The sequence below is a fragment of the Falco rusticolus genome, chromosome 1 (genome assembly GCF_015220075.1).
Source record: "Falco rusticolus isolate bFalRus1 chromosome 1, bFalRus1.pri, whole genome shotgun sequence".
In the NCBI taxonomy this organism is placed as follows: domain Eukaryota; kingdom Metazoa; phylum Chordata; class Aves; order Falconiformes; family Falconidae; genus Falco; species Falco rusticolus.
Window position 1 is genome coordinate 66,849,629 of NC_051187.1, and position 26,946 is coordinate 66,876,574.

The following is a 26,946-nucleotide window of genomic DNA, read 5'->3' on the forward strand; positions in this document are numbered from 1 at the left end:
TCTTACTGTTCTGCTATACTACAATCAGTAATGGCATCAAAATCAGCAATTACGTTAAATTTCCTAATTTTGTACTTAAGTGGTTCAATCTGAATTCCACTGGCTCTGCAGTGAATTATCTTCTGTCAGGAATATAGTAACAAGCATTCAAGTCTTGAATTTCTATCACTGCGCAAAATGATCCTGTCTCATAACGATCAAGCAGGTTTCATTGTTTTTTCTTTAAGAATACAGCTGAAACCTTATGGTCACTTTTCTATGCTTATATTTTATTGAACATTGAATCATTTGGTTTGCTTGTTTCATCCAGATTTTTACAATGACCTCTTTCCTCTTTCTATTTAGAAAAATTAAAACAAGCAATCAAAAATAACCTTCAATATTTTTGAAGTTCTTTTCACCAGCAACCTGCTCTTAGTAGTAATGAGGAACTACTAATAAAAAAACCCTTTTTTTCTTTCTTCCTATGGGATATTTTCCTATGTATTTTGATTGCTGGGAAAAGCAAAACCAGTCAATTCAAGACATATCAATGGCATATTTTTTTTTTTTTTAATATTTCACTACAGAAACAGGATAGTTTGTTTTATCAAATGCTACATATATTTTTAAAGGGAATTAACTAATTGTTTTACTTAGCAGTTGTAATTCAAGATCTAGCTTCACCTCTACAGTAAAGGAATACTTAGGATCTACATTTGTATCCTTGTATTAGGTGCAGCCAAGGAATAATGCACGCAGTTCACCATCAGGCTGCACAGTTTATTACCTCAGTCTTAGGTGAAGCTTTGCCTATAAATCCCTCCATCTAGCTTCTGTCCAAGATCACCAGGAGAGCTGGTGACAGTGGGACAGCACTCATTATTTTAGGTTTTAGGCCAGTTACTGTGTTCTTTGTAGATTGTTCTGGATAAGGTTATTTCCTAAAGTGAATATATATATATTATTGATTGTAGGATGGAATGGGAAATTTGAGAGTCACTAAAAAAGGAATACGACTTGAAGGAATATCTGAATTTCTACTTCCACTATACGTGAAAGAAATCCATTCCCGAAAGGTAGGTGTTTTTCATCTTTTTCTTAATTTACAACTAATAGAAATTTATCTCTTCCATCTCAAACTACAAAGTTTAATTCTTACACCTCCTAAATTAGCAATCAGTAGAGGTTTGCTTTGAGAATACCTTAACAGTGAAAGCTTCCTTCATGTCAAAATATTTTTTCTTTTTTTTTCTGAAACCTTGCTTGCTTCTTAAAAGAAATGTCTTATCCTAAAAAAAGGAGATTCAAAGCATGTATATTTTTTACTTCAAATGACCTCAGCTCTGGGAATGGAACATTTGACTCTTCATTTGATGTGAACTCCAGAAAAACAAGATTGGTGATATCTGCAAAATGCAGTGAAATAAAGAATGGGTTTGCAAATGCTTAAGTTCTTTCTGGTAGTAGCTAGTGTGATTTCTTTTTTTGTTGTTGTTGTTTTTTCCCTCCCCTCATTAGGTACAGAAACTCTTCTAAACTGCATAATGCTCTAGGATTTATTTTTTTTCAAAGCAAACCATTTTTAATGTTGCTTAAATGCAATTGTTTTATCATACAGCAGCAAGCTGTTATAGAAGAAAAAAGAAAACCAAGATATTATGTATTCAGAAAATCAGTGTAGCTTATTTTAACTCATTTGTTTAGATTCAGTCATGTTGTTCATACTAACATCATCAATTAATTATAAAAAACTTTTGAAATACTGGAAATCTCTTAAGTTCTTTTTACTATGTAAGTGATGACCTATGATCTGAGAGGAATGTTACAATGGGTTTCATCAATCATCTGCAAGGAACTTTAATATACATGCTGCAAAAGTTGAAAAAGGAATGAAAATTATGTTTACCCTAAATGCCTTTGTGGAAAATTCCATCTATTAAAAACTGTCTTTCTATGTATATGAAAAAAGTCTCAAGTACATTCATAAATGACATCTTTCTACAACATTTAGGTATATTCACCAGCAATGTTGAATTTTGATCACGTTATTGAACAGATATTTTTGACTTTTCAACTCACCATACATTAAATTTGTAACAAGATATTGTTCCTAATGTTTATTTTATAATAGTAGCTAAAAATATTAATAACTAGCTAAGATAAATCTATAATAAAATATGTAATTATTTATAAATAAATGCAAATATTATAGCTTAGATATTGATCAGAATTTTGAGGGGGAGGAACAGCAAAACAGTCAACACATAAGTACATAAATGACCATTTAAACGCCAAACACTGCTACCAAGAGTAAATCAATAACGCTAGATTCTGCCTTCTAAAATTAAAAAGACATCTACAAAAGGGACCTTCAGCTGTGGATTTATTTTCTCCTATACTACCTTGCTATGGAAAAGTGTGAGCACCTCAAAAGTAGTTTCTGTAATTGTCTAGTATTTTCTTTATCATTTTGAAACTCTAGAATTCATTGAATTAACTAGAATACTTTGTCTTTTGTCTATATTTAAGTATTTTAAGCGTTTTCTTATGTAGAAGAATGAAGCTGGATTAATTAGCATTGATAACATACAACTGTGGGCTGGCTTCAGGGGCGGTGGGTTGGCTGATGTAGATAAGGTGCAGGTGTAGCTGGTTCTGTTCAGTGGTTGAAAGCCAAGGAAGGGAGAGCGGCTGAGGAAGAAGTGGAGAGAGGGAGAAGCAAGAGAAGAGAGTGGCCCCTGGATGAGGCAAGATGAGGAGAAGGCAGCAGAGGGACTGTATGAAGAGTATGTTGGTATGAGATAGTAAAAGACCTTGTTGCAGCCTGATAGCCTGTATGGTGCTGTGACATTCTTAGACCTTGATATTTAGTACAGCAATTCAATTTAAAATTGTGCCTAAAGCATGAACTTCTTTAGTATGAATATTCCAGTAGCAGACTTTATGAAACTGGTATAAAATTTCTAGGCTGTATAGAATCCCTTTTCTTAAAGGTAGTAGAAAATCAGTCATAGTGCATTTTTCCCAGTTTGTTTCTGTGGTTAGATGGTGTCTATTATTGTTCCATGTTCTGCTATTGTATGTGAGAGTTGTCATTTGGGATATTTACTTGCACAGGGCTTCATATTGCAGAACATTTGTTCTCTTAAAGTAAACATGGAAACTTTTGTTTCAAGTAAGGGTAATGAGAGACTCAAGTAGGGTCCTAATTTACTCAGAGCTGCTAACAAATCTCAGAAATAAATTGCACGCACATGTAACTACTGTAAAGGAATGGGATGCACAAGTCTACCAGTAGCATGACACAAAGTCACACTAGTTCTATGAGGCTCATGAAACACAGGTAGACCTGTCAGTAAGTGTCCTCAAACCAGCAGAGGAAAACAGATAGAGTAGATCGTTAACTGGACGAGGTATTTCAACTAAAATATTTTTGGTGTTGCAGGACTACTTATATCTACTAATATGAAAACACTTGTTACCTAGGTAAAAGTGGTGTGTATATAGACTCATCTTGCAGTGCATTTCAACTAGTTTCGTATTCCAGTCTGCCAGCTTTCTCAATAGTTTTGCTAAAGTTTCAGTAACTTGTGTGGATGCAAATGTGAATTTCATGAGGGAATGATGAAAAAAAACTCTGGAGCTGTATTAAGCTCTATGGTAAGGTGTTGTGATGTCTCTGCATGGTGTTTCCCCAGACGTGTGGCATCTGCATGTGACATTAGCTCTTTTGTCACTTACAGAATTGACTCTGGTGCCATAGAAGTCTAAAAGAGAGCCAGAATTTCTGTGCTCTCATTACAGTCAGTAGAGACCTAGTCAATACAAACAGTGGATTCTGAAGAGCTATCCTGCTTACCAGGCATTAGTGTTTACTTTGGGTGACATAGAGGGGAATGTTTTTCCCTGCCTTTTCCACAGAAACAGTAATGATTTGTTTAATGTATACCAGAGTTAAAATGTACCATGGAATCAAAAACTCATTTGAAGCTGATGTCTTTGCAGTCTTTTACATGCATATGTTGCTTATTTATTTTCTAAATGAGGAGTTTGCTCTTTAAGCAAATTTACCCATTCCCTTCTAAAAGAGTACAGACATTAAAATGGCATCGTTCTATTAATTCTTGACATGACTTGTAACATATTCAGTAATAAACTTGTGGAACGGACGTATTTGCCCTGCACTGGTGATGTGGTTTGTAGGACGGCCTCTGGGTGAACCTCTGTGTACAGCGTTCAGCCCTGCAGGTCAGGGTGCACCGTTTTGCTGTTACTTTAGCACGGAGTTAGGTGGGAGACCAGTATCAGCAGAAGGGTACAGCAGCAAGTGTGCTATACTATGGCTGAGTCATGAGTGGAGTTCTGGTACGTATGCCGGGGCCATCTTTTGGTTAGCTAGATCTGGAGCTGATAAGGCATGTTCATTAATAGGGCAGGATAGTGAACAACTGCTGGTAAGAGTCCCAGGCAGACTGCTGAGTAGCTAGGCTGAACTGAGCTCCCCGCCGCTGCAGTTTAAATGTGACGGGTGACCAGGTTCATTAGGGTAAGGTTCACGTATGCTTACAGATGCTGAAATTACCACTTTTGCCTGCAGCATATCTGGATCCTCAAGTAAGATCATTTATGCAGGGTTAAATGCAGACCTTAAACTGCATTTATCAGAAAAGATGTAGATGTATTGAACGTTGTATATAAGTTCAAAATTTGTCTTTCTTCTTGTGATTGCTTCATTAAACCCCTGACTATTAAAAGTAAATGCTAAAATATTTTTTGAGTTAAGTGAGCTGGAGAACAAATGCGCATGAATTCTTAAAACCAAAACAAAACATCTAGTGATATTTTCTCCTGCCAGTGTTTAATTTTCTATCAGAAAGTAATAATGAAAAATCCAAGTCTTGGGTAAACTGAATATTCATTCCTGTTTTGTTTGTAGAAGTTGTGTAAATGAGAAGGCTGCTCAGAGGGTGCTGTTTCCCTAACCTTGCTTCTCTTGCTTTGACCTTTCTACTCTATTCAGTTAGTGGTGTTCACAGAACCACAGGTTCCAACCCAAAATCTCATGTTCTCACACCAAAGCCAGAATACAACACTGCACTAGCTACTAAGAAGAAAATTAACTCTATCACAGCCAACACAGGACATACACACAAAAAAAATTTTGTAGTTTCATCGAATGGTTTAATTGCATGTCAGAACTTGAGCTGATTGTGGTAGGTTGACTATTGCTGGATGCCAGGTGCCAACCAAAGCTACTCTATCACTCCCCTCCTCAGCTGGAAAGGGAAGAGAAAATATAATGAAAAGCTTATGGGTTGAGATAAGGGCAGGGAGAGATCAAACACCAATTACCATTATGAGCAAAACAAACTCAGCTTGGGGAAATTGGTTTATTACCAATCAAATCAGAGTAAGATAATGAGAAATGAAATCAAATCTTAAAAATACCTTTCCCCCACCCCTCCCTTCTTCCCAGGTTTAGCTTTACTCCCAGTTTTTTCTGCCTCCTTCCCCTGAGCACTGCAGGGACACGGGGAATGGGGGCTGCAGTCAGTCAATCACAGGCTGTCTCTGCTGCTCCTGCCTCCTCAGGGGGAGGGTCCCCACACTCTGCCCCTGCTCCAGCCTGGGGTCCCTCCCACAAGCCGCAGTTATTCACAAACTGCTCGCAGTAATTTTTCCCCCCTTTTTATAATGCATTGCCACAAAGGCACTACCACCGCCACTGATGGGCTCAGCCTTGGCCAGCAGCAGATCTGTCTTGAAGCCAACTGTCATAGGGCATAGGGGAAGCTTCTCATAGAGCCACATCTGTAGCACCCCTGCTGCATAAACCTTGCCATGCAAACCCAATACACTGATACATCGAAACCTGAGCTGGTAAGGGTTCATTTGTTCCTGAATTGACATCTTTATATCCCTGAAACAAGGGTACGTATACTCCATGAATTTAATTTTACTGAGAATTTCACTTTTACTATAGTTGGTCTAGCTATATATTTTTGATCAAATTACTGGTCTGAAACCAGAAAATTTAATCTAGAAAATGTTTATTTTTTCCATGTTTATATCACTTGCATTGATATAATGCAAAGAAACAATGCAAACTACATTCTTTGTAGTGTTCCATTACTGAAATGTATGAAATCAAATAGCACATAATGCAATAACTGAATTATTACAATATTTCGGTTCTTATAAACTAAATGTCTTTATCATCCTACTACTGCATCCATACTACTGCATTTGTGAATGGAAACAACAAAGGTACAGTTTTATTAGTTTGTTACATGACAATAAAAGCAGTTTATTATGTTGTTTTCTTGAGAATGTATTCTTGGCTTTATTGACCTTTTTCATTCTCAGATACAGTTCTTAAGGGCTGAAGAAAATCAAGTTTTCTTTTTGTCAAATTACTTCCATTGCAGATAAAATAAGTAACTCATTGCCCTTTAAAGGGGGGGACTGCTTTGGTTTTTCTGTACAATTTACAAAGTTAAAAGTGTATTCTCTGAAGTTAGAGAGCATGTGTTTTCCAGAGGTATCCTTAGAGAACAGAATTTAATGATTTAGTTAAAAGTCATTAGAAAAAGTTCTACAAAACAAGAAACACTGAATACATATAAACTTCTAACTGAACACAGAAAGCTCTGAAAACCCTCTGTAATCTTGTACTTTTAAATATATCATTGTATGAGAACTAAGTAATTGTAGGTAGGTTTGAAAGCAGAACTTCTTTCAGGTATTGGGTATTCCTTCTCTTCAGATATCCACTCTGGAGACTGAATATCATAAATATTTAGAGAGCTCTTTTTTTTTTTTTTTTTTTTTTTTTTTACTTTGTTTTATTTCTAAACCTGAATCAATCTTGATAAAAGCAGTTCTACAACAGATTTCTTTAATTTCTTTCTTCACTGTCTCTCTAATTCTATGTTGATGATTATACAAACTTAACCTTCGTAAATTCCAGCCATCACGGTGTACAAATTTAGGTTTGTCTTTGGGCCTTAGATGCCTTTGTGAAAACCCCAAACTCCTTTTCTAAGAGAATGCCTTTGTTGAGCTTCTCTCTGATAAGGGTTATAAAGAATCAGCATAGATCACATCAAAAGCCTTTCTGAAATTAAGGAAGGACATCCACCCATTTTGGCCATTAAGCTAGTCTTCTCGTTATACAGGACCACCAAATCAGATGCTGCTTGCCATTACTAAACCAATGCTCATTTTTTTCCCAGTTGCCTTCTGTTTCTTCATCTCCTTTGCAGTGATTTTCAGGGAGATTTCCTCCATTGTCTTCATAGGAACTGAAGTGAGACTGATGGGGCTGTAGTTTCCAAAGTTCTTGCAACATGTTCATAATCCTTTGTTAGGTCTTGCAAGTATGTTGATTTGTTGATTTTGTGGTTGAGGAGGAGGAAAATGTTCCCCCATCCAGCCCTGAAATATCTTCTAAAAATACAAGGCCAAACTATTTGCTATATCCACTCTCTTTTCTGCTCTGTATGATACCCCATTACTGTGCGGTAAAATTAGTGTGAGTCCTGCAGTCCTACCACTACAGAGGTATATAGGTATCAGAGAAACTCCAGTTAGGAGATGTCATTACTCACCATTTTAGTACTATCAAAAGAATCACAAAGGCACATAAGAATCTGCCACCTTTATTGCTCAGTGTGAAGTGCAATGCTAATTTCTGCAACTGCATGTCACAGTCCTCTCAGATAAAATCTGAAATGCTCCTCAGTTAAATTTTCTGATACCTACACTTCAGCCTTGCCCTTGGGATCACTCACCTGTCACTAAGAATAAAGTCCTCATTATGGCATAAAGGACTGCTTAAGTCATTTTGGTTCTCAACATGATGTAGCTCCAATGTACTGAAAGCCCCGTGTTACTTTATTGGCTATGAAGAAGATATAAGGTTTTTTTAATCACAAGCTTTGCCAAGGGACAAGTCACTCTTATATTTGTTGGTGGTCTCTGTAGGGACTGCTATTCTGAAATTGAGTTGGCTGTGCTCGCTTTTCACTGACAGCTGATAAGAAATTTCATGATTCATGATTTTGTCCTTGATTTGTTATACTTCACTGAAACCTATCTGGGGGTCATCCAATTGAACAACTTTATCCTTTGAACACATCATTTTTTCATGTCAACCTGTACTCCTATTGTTACTATGACTTGTTGTTCAGTCAAGGAGGATCTCTGCTTTTTATACTAAAAATTCTGTGATAATATTACCCAAGCCTTTTACTTTGGTTGATTACAGCTCATGAATAAAGTAATGTGTGGCCTATATCCACCCAATTTTACGCCAGCCTGAGGAACTGAATTTGATTTGGGAACACTTCTGCAGAAGGATGTGGGAAAGTTAATAAAGTAGCAACTGTTTTTCTAGGTTTTGTTGTTGGTTTTGGTATCAATTGCGTTTTCAGTTTTCCAAGTACTTCCTTTGTGTAATACATACATATTCCACTGGGGTAAATTTCTATGAAACAATGTGATATTTCACTTTGACATTAATGTCTTGTGTCTGTGTCTGATCCTAACAGTCATTCAAACTGATATTGGTTTAACTGTTTTAACTGTATGGGCACCTTAAGCTAAGGAATGACCTTTTTTTTTTTCCCCTGATCAACTTTAAAATAATGTAGTTGCAATTTACAGAAGCTAAGCAATTACTTATAGAAATCCTGCATTTTTAAAATGAAGAAAATTTTGTATTAACATTTCTATAGCAAATCTGATCCAAAGCAGGAATGTAAAAGCAGACGACTTTCAAGAGAAGGAGAAAGGAGAAAAAATTATGTCTTTATGTCCTCATTCAGGAATTTACCCATCTTTCTTCATGGAGAGTAACATTTACCTGTTGCATCCCATTGTATAAACTTAAACTAGACCTTAATTTTTGGTCCTCCCTAGAAACCATAGAACTATGGATGCACACATAAAACTTAGAGGGAGGGGGAAAAATGGCAGTTGTTGGAGGAGGGGAATATCCATGTAAGCCATTAAGCACAAACAAAGTACATAAAATTATTTTATCTCCCCCAAATACTACTAGTCTGAGAACCCTGGCTTGAGGGCTGCTGAGGTAATTTGAAATATATTTCTTATGAACTGGGCTGTTCAGTGCCCTCACTTGTAGGCCTTTTGTAGGCAAACACAAATTTTCCCCCAAAACACTGTAAAAAGTGTGTTAAATTAGGAGGAGATCTACTTCATATCCAAAAGCACAGTGTACTAATAGCGAAGAATATTCATGCAATAAAATAATACATCTAATGCTGTTGAGAGTTGTCAGCATGGATTTCTTAAGGAGAGACAGCTTGACAGTTTTCTACAACAGTGTGTCTAGCCTAGTGGATGAGGACAACTAATATCGTTAATCTTGCCTTTAGCAAGGCTTTTGACCCAGTCTCCCATAACATACTCTACGCAAACTGATCATGTACACTCTAAAAGGACAGTGAGGTGGGCTGAAAACTGGCTAAACTGCTGGGCTCAGAGGCTTGTGACCAGTGGCATGAAGCTCAGCTGGAGGCCAGTCACTAGTGCTATGGGTCAGTACTGAGGCCAATATTTAATTTCTTCGTTAATGACCTGGACCTGCACAGTGCACTCTCAGCAAGTTTGTGTATGATAAAAACCTAGGAGGAGCAGTGTATGAACAAGTAATTTCTGGAAGCAAAAGAGAACAGGAAAAATAATGAAGGGATTGTGGCTGTAACTGTTCAGAGGTTTAATTATTTCCAGCTCATTTATAATAACACTCTTTTTCTTTTCCTGTTTCATATCAGACACCTCTCAAAAGTATTGGGGGTAATAATCAAATCAGAACTTCAAATGTAATGCTTCAAAAATGGATATAAAAAGATTCTCACAAGGTATTAATTTTGAAACAGAAGTTGTTGTCCCAGAGTTTGAATGTGTAATTTGCAGAAGTGCAAGTCGACTTAAAAATTAGCTTTATCCATTAAATATAGAAAAAATTTATCTTGAAATGAAACAGAATTATTACAGTCCTTTCACTTTGTCAACTTTGCTTTCAGTGTATTTTGTGTTTTGTATGATGTTTCTCACTTATAAAAAACATTTATGATAAAATTATTTAAAGCAGATAAACCATTCATAATATGCAAAAATAAATAAAAAAAAAATTCAAACCCAAAATCTGCTTCTTACTCTAAAGGGTATGTGAGTGGTCAAAATTAAGTTCTGAAGCAATTTTTCTTTTAATAACATCTGCAGTAAAGTTATAGAAGCTTACTTCCAGAGCTTGATGAGACAGTTTGGAAAAAATAGTTCTTCTACCTATTTATGTAATTTATCAGAACTGTATTTTTTTAGACTGTGAGTTAGTATTTTCTACCTATTATTGTTGTCAGCATTTCTATATTCTATCAGGAGGAAAAAAAAAAAATCTAAGCAAGACAAGAAAATTGCTTTCTAACTGTTGGAAAATACCATATTTTTGGGGACAAATCACACTATTTGGTGTCTTACAGGATAATAGAGAAAATTAATGAATGTTCCAGATTTTAAGATGAAAAAAAATAAGAGTTAGTCTTTACTGCCTGGAGTGAAATTCACAAGATAAGATATAGTGCAATCATCACATCTGTTTTGACAGTCCCTGATTAGGACACCATTGCTCTCTTAAAGGCACAAATTTCTTGTTCCTTTGCAGCTTCTGATAGCTGACTACTATGAGCAAATAGCAGAAGAATTGCATTTATAAGACTGTCCATCTCCTGTTTGAAATGAGCTCTGTATTTTCTTGCAATTCAGTAAGAACCAAGCTGGATTTTAGTGCTTCATAATCAACAACATTCACTTGTTTTACATTTTTTTTGCATATGAACAATCAAATTTAACTTGCGTATTTATGCACAACACTTAAAAATTATTGGTCAGTCCTAAGAATTGGAGCTTTTTATTCCAGACAGCAAGCATGGTTTTTTTAATTTATACTATACAGCCTTAGTTGTCATAAGAAATATATTATGCTATAAACCTCTAGTTTCAGAAACAACTTGTCACCAGTAATGAAATTTTCTGCTTTGAAAATGCTTTTACAGAGCATTTTTTGTTTGTTTTTGACTGTTCCCTGAAGGAGTTTCTCATCCATCTAGTACTCTGACTTAAACTTCAATCTCCTTTATATAGTTCTGAAATCCCTCCCTCAATGACTTTAAAATTTCAATTTTTCTGCTGCCAGATCAATTTCTCAGGAAACCTGCTGAACTTCCATCAATTATAGGAAGCAATGTGGCTGCAACATTGTAATGAGGAATTACCAAGTTAAAGTAAGGTACAGAAGGTACACAGATACAAGAAATGTTAGAAGCATTTTAATAAAGTAATACAAATTACTAAAGTATTTGTAAGCCAACAAGTAATGCATTTTAGAATAAAAACTGTTCTTTTCCTTTTTCGTTTTTTAGGCAGCGTAAGAAGTATATTAGTTATATTTTTTACTTATGGATCTTCAATATGTGGTTAATTCAATCCCTCCTTAAAAAAGGCAGATGGAGTAATCGTTCTCCTTTTGAGGTGCAAAATAAATAAGCACCACATTTCATCATTTTATGGATTATGATCTTGAATCTTTGTTAATATTGTTACTCCAAAGCAGTTTCAAATTTATTATTTCAAGAAATAAAATGGAAGCATTGATTATTCCATAGCAAGGACCATGTTTTGTCACTGGCCTGCATCCAAGAGTGTTAAGTAGTACTAATATTAGTTGAAAGCCTTGCTGACATGAAGAGCTTCCTCATGAATGAATTGCAAAAAGGGAAACAATTTCTATTATTTTCATTACCAAGTGTATGATGAGTGAACTAATTTTATTAAAAAATATTAAAATTTCAAATAAAATATTACCTGAAAATTGCATCTTCTCTTCTTTAACAAGTAACCTGAAATACCGTGCATTCTACAGATAAAATAAAAAATAGATTGTATTTTGACCAAATTAATGTATTCTATGCTTTCTTCCAGTTTCTAACTTTGGATCTAATTATGCTGTCCTTTCTCAAGTATCATTTCCTGTAGGTTTTGTAGATAAACATTAACTTTTGCATATTCCATTCTTCCATGGAAACATATATATGAAATGTGAAACATTCTTTTCCCATTAGAATCTTCTCCTTTTATGTGAAGCTAAGGAAATAAGAAACTAAAAGAAGAAAGTAAAAGTTTGTTTTCAGGACCTCTGGGTTTGATATCAGCATACTCCACTGACAAGAGACACCCAGTGTCTCTTGTCTTCTTGAAAAAATAGGTCCTAATTTTTTTTAAGTGGTTGATCTGTCTATGTTGTTGGTTTTGTATCTCTTCTTTGTTATGGCTATGCAATGCCACCTACTTAACATCTTGGCTAAACAGCATTCTGTGCAATCCTCTTTGTATTAACCTTGGGCCTTCAGCATACTTCTGTTCTAGAAATGCGAACGTAGTGTCTGTTACATTTTAAAACTCTGCTATTACAGCAATATGCACTCTAGCCTGTAGACACTTGAACTGTTTCCATATACATTTAGATTTTAAAAGCTCAGTGTTGATCAGACTCTTCTGATTTGCTTAGAGTTTTATTTTTTTAAAAAAGCTTAGAATTAAACTTCAATAAAATTGTCAAGGTGGTAACTAAGTCTGTAAGTTTTCCAAGGATAAATCTCCAAAATATAAAAAGAATGCAAATTAAAAAAGAAAACTTTAAAACTGTAAACTAGTGCATTGCTGTGTGATGTATAAACTAAGGGCAAGTTGGTTTGGGTTTGTTGTTTTTTTTGTTTTTTTGTTTTTTTTTTAGAAATGCATTTGGAAATAATGACTGGCAAAAACTTCAGACTAGAAATGGTGGAATTGATGGGTGGAATTGGGATAAAGAAACTTTGCAAGGAAAGCAGAAGTCTTATAATGGAAGCAGCTGAACAAATTAGCATCCTGTACTGGAATTGGTAATTATGGTTTCAGCATTATGATTGTACAACAGCTGGGGATTTACAGTAAAGTTGGTCTTGGGCTTCAGCCAGAGGCTCATTTATATCTTTAGCTGAATTCAAACCAGTTGTTCTGCAAAGAAGGTAACTGTAGTTCACAAAGTCTCTTAATTTAGGGTGGCAATCTGTCATGCACAATTCTGCAACAGCTATTACAGTATATACTCTTGCTGAAGTCTCTGCAAGTTTCAGTGGTAATTGCAGTAGCCAGGTGTAGGTTGGTGATGGTGAATTTTCTTTTTGTCTGGAGCCCAATTATCTTTTTAAAACTACAAAGTTGTACATAATTGTCATTAGTATAAGTGGAATCTCTGTTGATACTAAACTCGGCAGTCCAAAGTAATTGTCACTGAAAGATACCACAATAATTTTCAGTAGAAAGGACAATTGAATTTTACACTAGGAGTATAGAATGGCTTAATATATGAATACAAGGTTTGGTCAAAGTTTATTTTTGTCTCTGAGTTTCTCCTTTGGTATCCACCAGATCAGAATCTTCCTATAAATCCGTGGTCTTTCATTCTGAGCAAACTACCTAACTACAAAATCCCAGAAGGAAAGTGCTTCATACTTGCATTGTTATTTTAATAAAATGTAGGCATTTTGGAATGTCAATTCTTCTGACAAGCTGAGCCAGAACACTGGCACAGAAAATGCAGGAAGTGGATCAACTTTTTGCAGGAACAACATTCTACAAGCAGAAAATTAGGTTTTAGTAAAAATATTTTGGTAAAAATATCATTATGACCTTAGGTCTGGGATACTACAGAGTGTTCTTTTAAGATGCAGGTGCTGCTTCTCTTACAAGATATACTCTGCTAGCATGCAGTAGTTTTTTGAAACACTGTGATTCATATTGATGGGTATACTAATTTATGGAGTAGATTCATTGATTGTTCAGCATGAACAAGAGCAAGGTAATTTTGTTCTTATGAAAGTGAGGAAAATTATGTTAGTGTATGAATTGGTAGAACTCCTGTACTGCACAAATGAGGTGCTGGGATGAGCTGAAAATGGCTGATGCAAGAACAAAGTGGTGTTTCTTTATCTTATATTAAATGGCGGTGACTGAATACTAGGGAAAAATTCAGGTAAATATATGGAAAAGACAGGTATGTTGAGTGGAAAAAAAATAGTGGTTATACCTAGCTGTGGTACTTACTGTTCCTTTTTATTTCCTCAAAGTTTGTCTCCCATTAATTGAAAAAGAATAGCTTGAAATGCTTCAAAAGTCTTCACACACAAAATACAGAAAAATGATATGAATACCTGAAATATTGTCAGTAAAGTATGCAAAAGGCTATATTCTCCCAGTTGAAGACTACATTTTTTTCTTAACTGCATACTTTGTTCTTAACATTTTAAGGCATTTATCAATTTTGCTTCACCAAGTCAGAAGAACATTAAGAAAACTGTTTGTAACTACAAATAGAGTTGGTGTTAAGATTTGTCTATTTCTCACTATTCGGTATCTTTCTAATGATTGTGGTTGTTTATTGGTCTGGGGTTTTAATCTGTGGACTTGAGCAATTTGGTGTAATTTCCAAACAACATGTTGGAAGATGCACCTGGTGAGCATGGCACAGATGCTTTATGTGTGAATTCAAATACTATAAATCAGTATCTAATGAGGCATTCTACAAAGAACTCTGTTGCATGTGTGTATTTTTGCAACGGTAACAGACATAAATCTTTTGACATTGAGTTTAGCGCTCAGATGATGTTATCTCTGTACACCCATATTACTTTAGTTCTCCACCCAGTTTTCAATTCAGGGACTGTGTATGTTGCACATGTCCCTATCTCTTGGTGCAATGAGAACCAGATGGGCACCAACCACCTCCTTATCTCATGTATCTCAGTTTCTGCATAGGAACTACTTAAGGAAATATAGACTACAGATATCTGGTATGCATGACAGCTGGTCCAGGATCAGGTGTGCTACATAAATGAGAGCTGCAGATGCATTCAGCATAATATAGCCTTGATGCCAAATTCCCTTCTATTGAATAAAACAAGTTCAAACAGAGTAAATAAACACAAACCAAATCTTAGCTGTGGATGAGTACAAGCTAGATTCTAACACATGCTTCAGTTACAGGCTGAAAAGATACTACTGCCCAGGCAAAAGACTCCAAAGCCCTTTGGTTCTAACACAGTAATGAAATTATCCTTTATGAGGTACATACAGAAACTTACTTCAGACCATCTGAGACTGAGTACAAAAGTTTGCTGTTGCGTCACTTATCCCTTAAAGCAAACTACTCTTAGATCAAATAACTAAAAATATTAAGCATATGAATGTTTCTCTTAATTGTATGAAGGTCAATAGACATTTGCATTATTATTTTGATGTTCTGCAGACTTGTGATTTCAATAGTTTTTTTCTATAGTAATTTATTAATAATTTTTAAATTAAGAAACAAACAAACGGCATTGTAATGACTTCTTTATTTATTTCTTTTTAACAGACTGAAGTGCCTCTCCTGATTCTCTCCAAATATTGTCCTTTGTTACACATTATAGCATCATGGTCTTGTATCCTGTAAAATGGATGTCTTATCTGCAAAACTAAGCTGGAATAACCTCAAAACTAAAAACTTGTATTAATGTTAGGTCCTCAGCACCACAAGTTTCATTGTAAGTTTGTTCTAATTGGATCATATAGTTGTAGGAATAATCAGTTTCTCACTTCTACTAAACAAGCTATTCCCCTTCTTTTGATTCCCTTCCTTAAAATGAAGCCAAAGGTCCTGATACCTTATGAACCCAGTTGGAAGTTTAAGCAGAGAGCTTAGCTGATGTCTTCAGCTGTGATCTGGAAAATGCACTCTCTCACAAACACTTTGGATAGATATCTATGACTAAAATAAAGTCAAATCTCTAAAGACTGACATTTCAAAACCATAAATGTAACTAAGAAATCATTATTCTGAGAACAAACAAGAAGCCTTTTTTTTTTCAGTTTTGACCTCTAAAAGTTCATTAGTTTCTTAAAGCTATTCATTATATCAGACTTTGAATATCTAGTCTTCTTGCTTGTAATCCTATTTTGCTTTTCTGTACAGTTAAGAAACTATTTTAAGTAAGTTTCAGTGGGCAGGACATCTCTATAGAATTAGAATCTGCAGTTCTCTGTAATGTATATAATTTTTGAAAAATTTTCGCAAACATACTGTTCCTTTGCAGTTCAGCTTTTCCTTGTTAAAGATTTAATTTTTCTTTGTTTATTTTCTTTTTTTGATTTAGCCTTTTTTGACCCTAGGTATCTAATGTACATTTAAGAAACACATTCTAGAATTTATTTTGCAAATCACTCAAATGTCTCAGGATCATAATGACTTAAACATATTTTTTTTTAATTTTCACTGTACTCATGAGATTGCCCTTTTGATTAATTTAATTTTTGGTGGTGAGACCTTTTTTTTTGATGGATGTAGTGGTTTTATTTGAGCAATTATTTTTTTAGATGGCTCCTCCTAATCACTAGACCTTACAAATGTGCTTGCTTGTATGTGCTAGGCCTTCAGCGAAGCAAGCGTTAATCAATCTTCTTTCAGTATCTTGGAAGAATCTTGTTAATTAAATGTTTTACTATTTTGTTTTGTTTGATTTTTACAAACAGAAATGACATTCTAAATTGCGTATGATTTTGCCATAAATTGTGAGTAAAAATGTGTTGTTAAAAAATAAATCATTATTGTACAAAGATGGGAAACTTAACAAGTGTCTGCCTAACCCTTTGTATGTTTTATTCTTCTGCCTTAAGGCAAGAATGGAGGGTGAAATTGTTAAGACACTTTAACAGTAAAGAAATTCACCTTATTTAGACTGAGAGAAGCCTTTGAATGTAAAAGGTTACACCAAAGAATATCTTGCCCCTCAGTGCCTTCATGTTTTATACCACTTTTGAGACCAGAGGGTATCATTTCTAGGAACTATGTGAATGCTTAGAATTTAGACTTTTATTTTCTTTATGCCATTTGTTTTTATACTACAATGGGTACAAAGTTAGGAGAAGTAGAACCAGGATAATTTTTTATTTCTAAAGGTCAATAGCTTTTTCTAGGGTTTCAGACAAGGTATCCTCTATGCCTCAATTTCTTGACTGAAAAACAAGGCTAATAGCACTTTCCTATCTCACAGAAGGTTATAGAACTAGATACTTTAAAAGATTGTGTTGTTATACAGTGTAAGCTAATAAGAACATCAGGGCATGGTGGTATTAACACTAAGTACAGAAGTATTGTATTTGTATGGAGTATTCTATATTGAGCATACCAAGGTCATCTATTATTGCCCTTTACCCTCATTTACTATTACAATTACTGTTCTGTTCCCTGTCTTGAAAATCAAGCTTATAGGCGTGGTTCTAAGCTCATCCTTCTCTTATTATTTATTTCCTGTGTGTTTTGACACTGATGAGCTATAAATTGCTCATCAGATGTGATGCTTTTTCTAATCAGAAGCTATAAAGTGTAGAGCCTGGTATCATTTTATTGCTTTGCTAAACAGTTTTCCTAATGGGGCTACCAATACAATATCCCCATTAAAAGTTGAAACTGGTAATGATGTTGCTCCTGACTGGGAAAGATTATTATAAATTGTTTTTAGCAAATCTCTTCATCCTTTATGTTCTATTTCTAGTGTTAGTGCTCCTGCCCCCAAAGCATCTCAAAGTAAGCAGCAGCTCTGTCAAGGTAAGAAAGAAATAGAAAGATTCAGTTCATTCCTGCTTCTTTCAAATGTTTCCTTCCACAGTAATGTAAGTAATCTCTGACTCTCAGTGAATGTATTTATAGCATTATAATAACAAACTTCTTACAAAAATGCATTAGAAATGCAACATCACATCCTATAACATTTTCAGAGGGCTGTTTGCTACAGCTTCTTTTCCTTGCTCCCTTTCAAAAGTGAGTAAAGTTTGATCATAAAGACAGGATGCAAAGTGTGCTGTGTTCTGAGCAACTGAAGGTGTCATTGACACACTGGAGCCAGACAACTTATGAATTTGCCTTCCACTCTCTATGGAATGTTGGGTTTTTTTTCCCCCTCTATCCTCCACGAGAATTTATCTTTATCCTTTGCAAGAATTAATATTAAACCTTCTGACTCTGTGTGTGCATGTATTTCAGTGTGTGTGCAAAAGAGGGAGAAAATGATCCTCATCCCAGACATAGTGCTGTGGGAGATTAATGTTCAAGTCTCAGATCTTATTCAAGATAACTTAAGTCAAGAGGACTGTGATCACAAAGCTGGGTTGGATTTTTTGGTTTGGTTTGTTTGTTTGTTTGTTTGTTCTGGAAAGGATTTTTTTCTGGCTTTGATTCTAAAAATTCTTTCTCTTTCAAAATTTCATCTGATTTTATGTAACAATTCCTAACTAGTTTGTTTCCAGGCATCTTCTGAATTTCCAGAATAAAGGAGGAAGCCTTACTTTGTTCTCATGCTTATAAAGCATGGCCAGAAACGAAAGGCACTTCCTAAAAAGAGATCAGACAGCTTAGAAATACTGCTTACAGAAAGTGTTAGAACTCTGACCACTTTGCCTTGCAGTAGATGTATGGTGTCAGGCTCAGGAGGAAGTTCTATACAGTGGAAAAATAATTGTTCTTTTGAGTTTTGTTTTACCTTTTGGACTTGCAGAAGTTGTCAAATGGTGCGTTCTGATGCACGTGCAAGTTTTGGTTTGAAAGATAAAGGACTGTGTTAGACAAGTTAATCTCTGTTCCTATCAGCCTTTACCGGAGAAGATGCAGCTGGTTGTTGGCCGGCCTTTGGATCCACACTCACCTTGAGGTTCACAGTGTTTTCCTGGCTTTAAGAAACCATGTCTACAGTTTTAGACATGGATCTTTTATGTTTAATGTGGGTCACCACCACTGCAATTTTTTGTAATTGCTGGGAAAAAAAGAATGTTTTTTGAAAAGGATCCAATCTGTAGTTCAGGCATGCATATTGTTCCTTAGCCAGACAAGAAGGCAGGGTCTGTGAAATTTTCTGTTCCCATTATTTTTCTCAACAAAAAGCATAATGTATTGGCTTACAGACCAATGTGACAGTGAAATAACATCCATGCCATTTCAAGCAGATATAATGTTGGACACAAAACATACAATGTAATTTACGTTTTAAAATGTAAAGGCTCATTCAGTGGCAGAAATATCTTAAGTCTGATTCCCCAGCGTGCATACTGTGTAAGTGAAATGATCAATCTAAATGCACTGTTATATTTGTGACTGACTTCTGTCGTTCAGTTTAGGAAAGTAAATGGTTGCTTCACAGAAATGTGTAAAGATGAATTTTCCATAAAGGTTCATGTGATCATTTGAGATGCTTAATTAAAATAGAAGCAAGTTGTGTTTTCAAATGAAAAATTAAATTATTTGTGCCCCATGTCTCATTTTTTTCAACAGCCACAGTACTGAGTGGTCATTTCTCACACTTAGGTACCTCTCACTTATTCTTAGAAGCTCCTGTCTTTATAGTCTTACAGGAAATTCTAGTTATCATTCATAGTGATTTCTTCCCCTACGTACCATTAGGGCACACTGAAAAGGCAATTAAAAGAAAAGGAAATCATGAGCCAACCTTAAGCTATTAGTTTTATGCCAGCTGAAAGCCATTGATTGAATTGAAATAGCCCAGCAAATGAACCAAATTTAAATATCAGTGATTTAGAAAAAGTATATGAATCCTGAGGTGTTACTGTTAGTGGGACAGATAAAAGCACTGAAAATCTTGTCAAATAAAGACCTGTTTGTTTGGGTTTTTTATATGGGCTATAAAAAATAACTAATTGTACTTTTCTTAAAATCTCTGAGAGCTTGATTTGATATGAACTAAGGATTCCATTTAAATGTATAAATTGAAAATATTTCAGTGTTGATCAGTTCCAGTACAAATTCTGACAGATCTAAATACTACATTTTAAGACTTCAGAAAAATACATGTATTGCTAGTAGATGTATCATGTTTCTAGCAAGATCAACTAGATTTTCTAACTTCCAAGGACTTGTAGAATTTAACTGTGCTTATGTTTGCATAGGCAGACACAAAAGGATTAGAAAAAATTCTTATTTAGGTCTAATCTTTTTTAAAAAATATTTTGATTATGCCATATCTGGTTTTCAGTTTTCAAATTTAAATAGCAAAATATTGAAAAAACAAAACAAAACAAAACCCACCTGGTATTTAGGGGGAATCAGTGGGGAGTCTTGGTTTGTTTGCTTTTGGGGTTTGGGGTTGTTTTTTTTTTGCTTTTTATAAGTAGTAGTATATGCCTACAGCACTCTTTATCAATAGATTTGATAACTGTGTAGTTTCCCAATGATTTTAGAATAAGAAGGCCACTGTGGAGAAAGAAAGAAATAATGCGTAAAGCCTAGATTTTGTTTGAAATACAACTTCTGATAAGTACTAAGGTTTTGAGCTAACTCCGTAATAGATTAGGATTGCTTCCTCTTCAGTAGATGAAACCTAGTAATTTTCCATAAATGTAAGGTAGACTTAAAACTAGGGTAAATTAATTTTTTCAGATCTAACTTAAAATATTAGATGGAAGGTGCTAAATGTATGTTAATTATCATAATATTCACTGTCAATGCCCTTAAGCACAACAATTACTGTTGTATTTAATGCTAGTAACTGATTTACTGTTTAGTTTTATTTCTGTGGAATTGTCCATTACAGAAACCTTGAGAGTGAATCAAAGTAGTATGTGTGATGTTTAATTATTGTGCTTCTTCAGTCTGCCCAATTTTTGCCACTTACAACTGATTCAGAACCTGCAATATGAAGGTTTAGATGGCTTGTTTTCTTTTTCTAGTATGCATTATCTATTGTAGCAGTAGGTGTTCTGTTTCCTTGTGATAATCTCTAATCCTTTCTTAAACTACGTAGACTACTGTGTATCCCTAGTAATTCTCTTAGGTCAATTATTTGTTTTGTAAAAAAACCCTCAAACATTGCCCCCTCCCCCTAACCCTTCTCCCAAAACTGAATAAATTTGTTGACATTGTGCTTTATTAGCTATCTCTTGTTAATGTATTAGAACAGAAGGGAAAGAGAAGCCCTAACTTTCTTTCAATCTATCATGCATTATAGTCTTGATTCTATTTCCACTTAAATCAATAACAAAACCCTCAACAGTCTATCTAATTTAGCTCCTGTCAGAAATAGGTACTTTCAAACAACTAGTTTGATTTTAAAATGTTTTTAGTCAATATCATTACTTCAATATCTTTAAAATGAGACTCTTGTATAAGCTAGTTTTTTATCTGAAATCAGGTTTTTTCACTTTGACACAGTGCAACTAAAGCAGAAGTCAAGGCATTAACACTAAAGTCTACAGACAACAATACCAACATTTTAAATTGTCTGTTATTTTTTCTTTTTATGGCTTATCTTGAATAAATGTTTCTTTTGAAACATTCCAGATGTGTCTTCATCAGTGAAGATGAAAAACTCAGCTATCAGTTAGCCAACAGCTCCAATCTCCAACTTTCTGACAACTTCTATGACTTAACAGATTTATTGAAAAAAAGTTTACAAATTGGAATTTTGTCATATTTCAAAGCTGGCATAAATAGTGTTTTCTAGTAGAGAAGTAGCTGATTATCAACATCCTATCTCTGGTTGGCTTAAATGCAGAATTTAAAACACCAGAAATGCAGAATCAGAAAACATCAAATCCTGTTGTGAAATCTATAGTCAATTAACATTAACCTGCAGGTAACTAAAGGCATGTGACTTTGGTTCCCTTCCCAGAGTTTGTAAAAGTTTTTACAGCATTTTATTATTATGACTGATATTGATCTGGATTTTTGTACTGTGAGCATATCTTTGTCAGGCAGTTTCCTTAAGACTTTAGCATCAATTTATGGGTTTAGGTGTTTTCAGCTTTTAATATATATAAGCAACATACGGTACTGTACAGCATGGGCACTTCTGTTTTCTTACCCATCTGCTAATGCATGTAATGTGATATGTTTACCTGTTCAATAACCAATAATGATTTGAGTCTACATAATTTATACTTATGTAATAACATCTTTCTTTGCTAGCTTTTATATATAACAACTAGTGTGGAACACATGGGTTTATTAGAATGTGATGACTTTGTAGCGATTTACTGATATATCTCAGCTTGTCCCTTTGAGTGTAGTCCTACTCCATAAGTTTTTTTTTTTAATTGTCCTATGTATTTATTTAATGAACGAAAAGAAATGAAAGAAAATGAAAATTTGATGGTCATGGTATTACACAGTATTAATGAGGGTAACAGAATTAGTTGCTTGGTGACTTTCTACATCCCAGCTTTGTATTATTTACTTTTTGAATTTCCTCTCTAACTCATTGCTGAAACACATTTTTCTTCACACTGGTTCACAATTTCTCTTTGGTTAAAATACCCTTGTTCTGAAAAACAAACAAAATCTTGCTTGTATTTTAAGTCTTTCTGACTGAAAAGGTGGCTGTGTAATAAGAATACAAGATATCAAGATATTTAATGAGCTGTGAGACATTTTGTAGTGACTTTTTCCGTCACAGTTCCCCACTTCCCCTCTTTTACTGTTTGTCACGCATTCTCTCTCTCTCTCCCACCTTTTCTCTTTCTCATCCCTCCACACCCCCACACCCCCCACACCCCACCCCCCTGCTTTTTCTGGTTCCTTTTCTTTTCTCCATTCCCTCTGTCCATCCACGTGTTGTCCCCTGGCTTTTACTTGTTGGGGCTGTTTCATTTTGTTATGGTTTAACCCGAGCCAGTGACTAAGCACCATGCAGCCACTTGTTCACTCCTCCCACGGTGGGATAGGGGAGAGGATTGGAACAGTAAAAGTGAGAAAGCTCGTGGGCTAACCCTAACCTCATGACTTCCTCATAGTCCTCTGGATTTGCCTGTCCCTTCTTCCAAAGTTGGTAAACTCTGCTTTTTTTTTTCCCCTGAGTTGCAGCCAAATCTCTCTGTTCAGCCAGGCCATTTGTCGTTCCTCCCGGCTCGTCTTTCAGCACATGGGGACAGCCTGCTTCTGTGCCTTTTAAGATTTTCTTCTTGAAGAATGTCCAGCCTTCCTGGACCCCATGGCCCTTCAGGACTGCCCCCCAAGGGACTTTGTCAACCAGGCTCCTAAACAGGCCAAAGTTGGCCCTCTGGAAGTCCAAGTGAGCAGTTCTGCTGACCCCCCTCCATACTTCTCTGAGAATTGAAAACTATCATGTCATGATTCCTATGCCTAAGATGTCCTCCGACCACCACATCACCCCCCAGTCCTTCCCTGTTTGTAAAAGTCAGGTCCAGCAGGGCAGCCCCTTCTGTGTCAGGAAGTCGTACTCCACACACTCCAGGAACCTCCTGGACTGTTTCCCCTTTGTAGTGTTGTATTTCCAGTGAACATCCAGTAAATTGAAGTCCCCCGTGAGAATAAGGGCTAGCAATCATGAAACTTCTCCCAGCTGCTTGTAGAATAGTTCATTTGCATCTTCATCCTGGTTGGGTGGTCTATAATAGATGCCCACTAAGATATCTGCCTTGTTGGCCTTCCTCCTGATCCTAGCCCATAAACATTTGACCTTTTTGTTACTATTGTTAGTCAAAACTATCCCTAACATACAGAGCTATCCCACAACATCTCCAAGTTAAACAAACCAAAAAGCAAAATGAGAAAAGAGTTCTGTACATTTTATTCCACAAGATCATACCTATTTTGGCAAGGTCATTCAGGGATAGAGCTCAGATTCTCAGTTCAGTTTCTGCCACTTAAGCAAAGGGATTAAATGATAGATGTAATAAGCTTTTGACCTCTCTGCAGACCTGGCAGTAGGCACAGATAGCACGTATGGCAGCATGTTTTCTCATAATTTGATGACAGCATTAGCACCACTGCTATATAGACTCTAGAATATTGGGTCCTATTTCACATTTCAGATAGAACATGTTTTAGAGGTCAGAGGTCCTCTGTACTGTTATCTCACATCTTCTAGTACCATCCACCCTTGTGGCAGAATTCATCCCCAAACAGGGCAACATCTTCTCTCAATTATAATTTTGGATTTTCATTCCGTATTTCTAAAACATCTAGTTCTTACTAATTTAAAAAAAAAAAAAATGTGTCTCTTAAGCTTCATATATTTTCTCACATTAAACTACCAAATAAGAACGTTATTTTTGTAATCTTGATTCTAGCAGCTGCTTCTTCCTTTCCCTGGGACAATTTTTGCAAAGCCAAACATATTTAGAGTGCTCCCTCTGTTATTTCTGAGCGTTTCAAAAGAGGAAAGACTGTAGCAGAGATTTCCTAAGTTGCCTATCCTTTCCCAACTGCCTGCTAATACCACCAAAATACAGAACAATTTGCCAGTGATTTCCACACCTTGTGTTCACATCCTTCATGGAAGAACATTTGCTAATAGAAGTGCTTTTAAAGTATTGCCTAGTCAACACCGGTTAAATGTCTTGATGTATTGAGCTCACAATAGACAGTGTATGTTTAACAAATATTGCTAAGCTCATAAGCTTATTTGGGTGTATACCCGCCTTCCCCCAGAACAGGAAGTCAATGCATGTCATTTGCTGCAATTTTAATTATGACTCTTTCATCTGTCTGCTTTTCAAAAAGAGAGGATATGCTGTGATGGCCGAGAACAGTAGGGATGATACTGTTACATAACTTATATGTTAATCACTATTTTAAATATTGGCTGGGTAAAACAGTAAGCTGTGATTCTCAGAAACTTGTGGACGTTTACACTGGGTCATTACAGTTTGAAAAAGGTGTACTGATTCAGATAGAAATCTGCTGAAAATTGAAATATGCTTTCCCAGATACAGTAACAAATAAGAAATTATTATGTAGATTAATGCTGCAGCCTTTAAATAAATAGAATTCTTTTATAAAAAGAGAATAACTATGAGGCTAATCATTTGAAGCTTGAAATTAGACCCAGGGAGAGATAATGATGTAATGTCCATAGTACTCTTCATTTCAGTTCCTCTTTTTCTCTTCAGTTTTCTTCTTCCCATTCTCTTCTGTGCTTGCAAAATATAGACTTAGAAGTCCACTGAACTGACTTCTTTTGGGGAGTTGCAGTGACCTCTGTGAAGCAAGTTTTTTCACCCTGTGGTGTTCCATCATCATTCACCACTTAAGCAGCTTTCAAGAGATCTGCTTTAATCTATAGACAAGTTCTATCTGGCTACACATAACAAAAATTCTCAGGGAAGTCTTCCAAGGTAATTTTTTTCTGCAAATCCTAGCCCTTAAAGGATTGGACTCATCAATATTTCAATCATATATTATCGCTAATCCATATTTTAAACACTGTCACAGTGGTTACTTGAGCATCTTTTGGAAGTAAAGACTGAATAGGCATCACAAGGATTTATTTTACAAAACACTGTCCCTCCAGGTCAATGCACACATCCATTGGATCACATCCCAATCCATAAAACAAACCCACACATGCCCTCAGTGAGACATTAATTCTTTTTTAATAGATAGTAAGAAAGACAGACATTCACTCTTAGTGATTAAGATAAAATAAGAAAATCTTAAAATAAATTAGTGAACCTTTTAAAATCTTGTTTCAGGTTGGTTTTTGGTTTTTTTTTTGGATGAGGCTGGGCAGCCAGTCTTAAGCATATGCAGCAACCACGTCTCTAGTGGAAGTCAAAAGCCATCATCAGTACTACACAGGAGGGTTGGGTTTGGAAGGAGAAGGGAGTTTGGTATTTTCTGAAGTGTCCAGTGCTTAAATATGGTTTATCTGCGTGGTATCTTTATGACATTGTGTTGGACTTGTCATAGATGTTTCCAGCTGGAAGCTTAAGAACTTAAAAGCACTCTAATTATTTGGTTATAAAATTGTAATTCCCATCCTCCACAATAAAGCATTATTTTATTGTAGATTAGATTGGTACAGCACCATCATTATCTTCTTGGTTATAGCCTGGCTGCCACAGTTGATAGGAGAGTGAGAGAGACTTATGAATTCCCTTGAGCTAAAAAGGGAATTACACCCTATCTCCTACTTCTTGGGCAAATAGTCTAGCTATTAAACAACTATTAAAAAAACCCCTGAGTAGCAGTAGTGATGAAGTCAACACATCTAGTCACAATTCAGGTTTTGTGGGTTGAAGTTAGGTATCACCACAAGTAATTAACAAATCCCAAATTTGTTTTTGTTGGGACAGCAACACCTAGATAATTCAGTTCAAACAAGACAGTGTTACTTTTGTATATGGACAGGACCAAAAATTTTAACACCTAAGTAATTTAATTTTTTTAAAAAAGAAAACACTGAGGGTACCTGAGGTACCAGAGTGGATTAAATATTTTTTTATAAGATAGATTTGTTTTCAAATTAGCCTTTATATAAGACATCTTCGTTGCTGTTTTTGTACCTCACCTTTAAATCCTTAGATGAATTTGTACACAGATTGTCAAGGTTTGTATGGGGGCTTTGATTTTTTTTTTTAATTTTTTTTTTTTTATGTGTTTGGCACCAGTTTAAAACAGAACTGTATTTTATCCCCTAGCATTTCCTATGGAAACTCCACTTGGCTCCTTTAGAATACGTGACTCTTATTTTTTTAAAAATGTTTTTTCTCTTAGTTTTTTTTCAGTTTCTTTTAGTTTTTGCATTCATGGTACTTCATGGTGGTTTATCACTTTGTGTAAATTAGCAGCATATGAATAAATTAATTAAAACCAACCAAACAATTTCCTTGCCACATGTAGGACAGTTGATTTATCTTTTAAAAAACAAATTTAAAAAATAGCTCAACCACAACTCCCAGGTTTTTTGTGATACGCAGTTTCTGAGGATGCACTCTGCGCTATTGCCCCAGTCATTAACAATGAAATTAAACACTGTTAGCCCCAGTATAGTTCCCTGAGGCATACCCATAGCGGGCTGGCCTCCATCTGGGCTTTGTGCCACTGGTCACAACTTT

General features: G+C 35.4%; 1 protein-coding gene across 2 annotated transcripts in view; it reads left to right on the top strand.

The window, feature by feature from the left end:
• Positions 1–26,946, top strand: part of SGCZ (sarcoglycan zeta) — a 222,905-nt gene that overhangs the window by 96,664 nt on the left and 99,295 nt on the right. For both annotated transcript variants that reach the window (XM_037400821.1, XM_037400828.1), the window contains exon 2: positions 957–1,058. In XM_037400821.1, the coding sequence (XP_037256718.1) occupies positions 957–1,058 (102 nt within the window). The remainder of the gene's footprint in view (positions 1–956; positions 1,059–26,946) is intronic.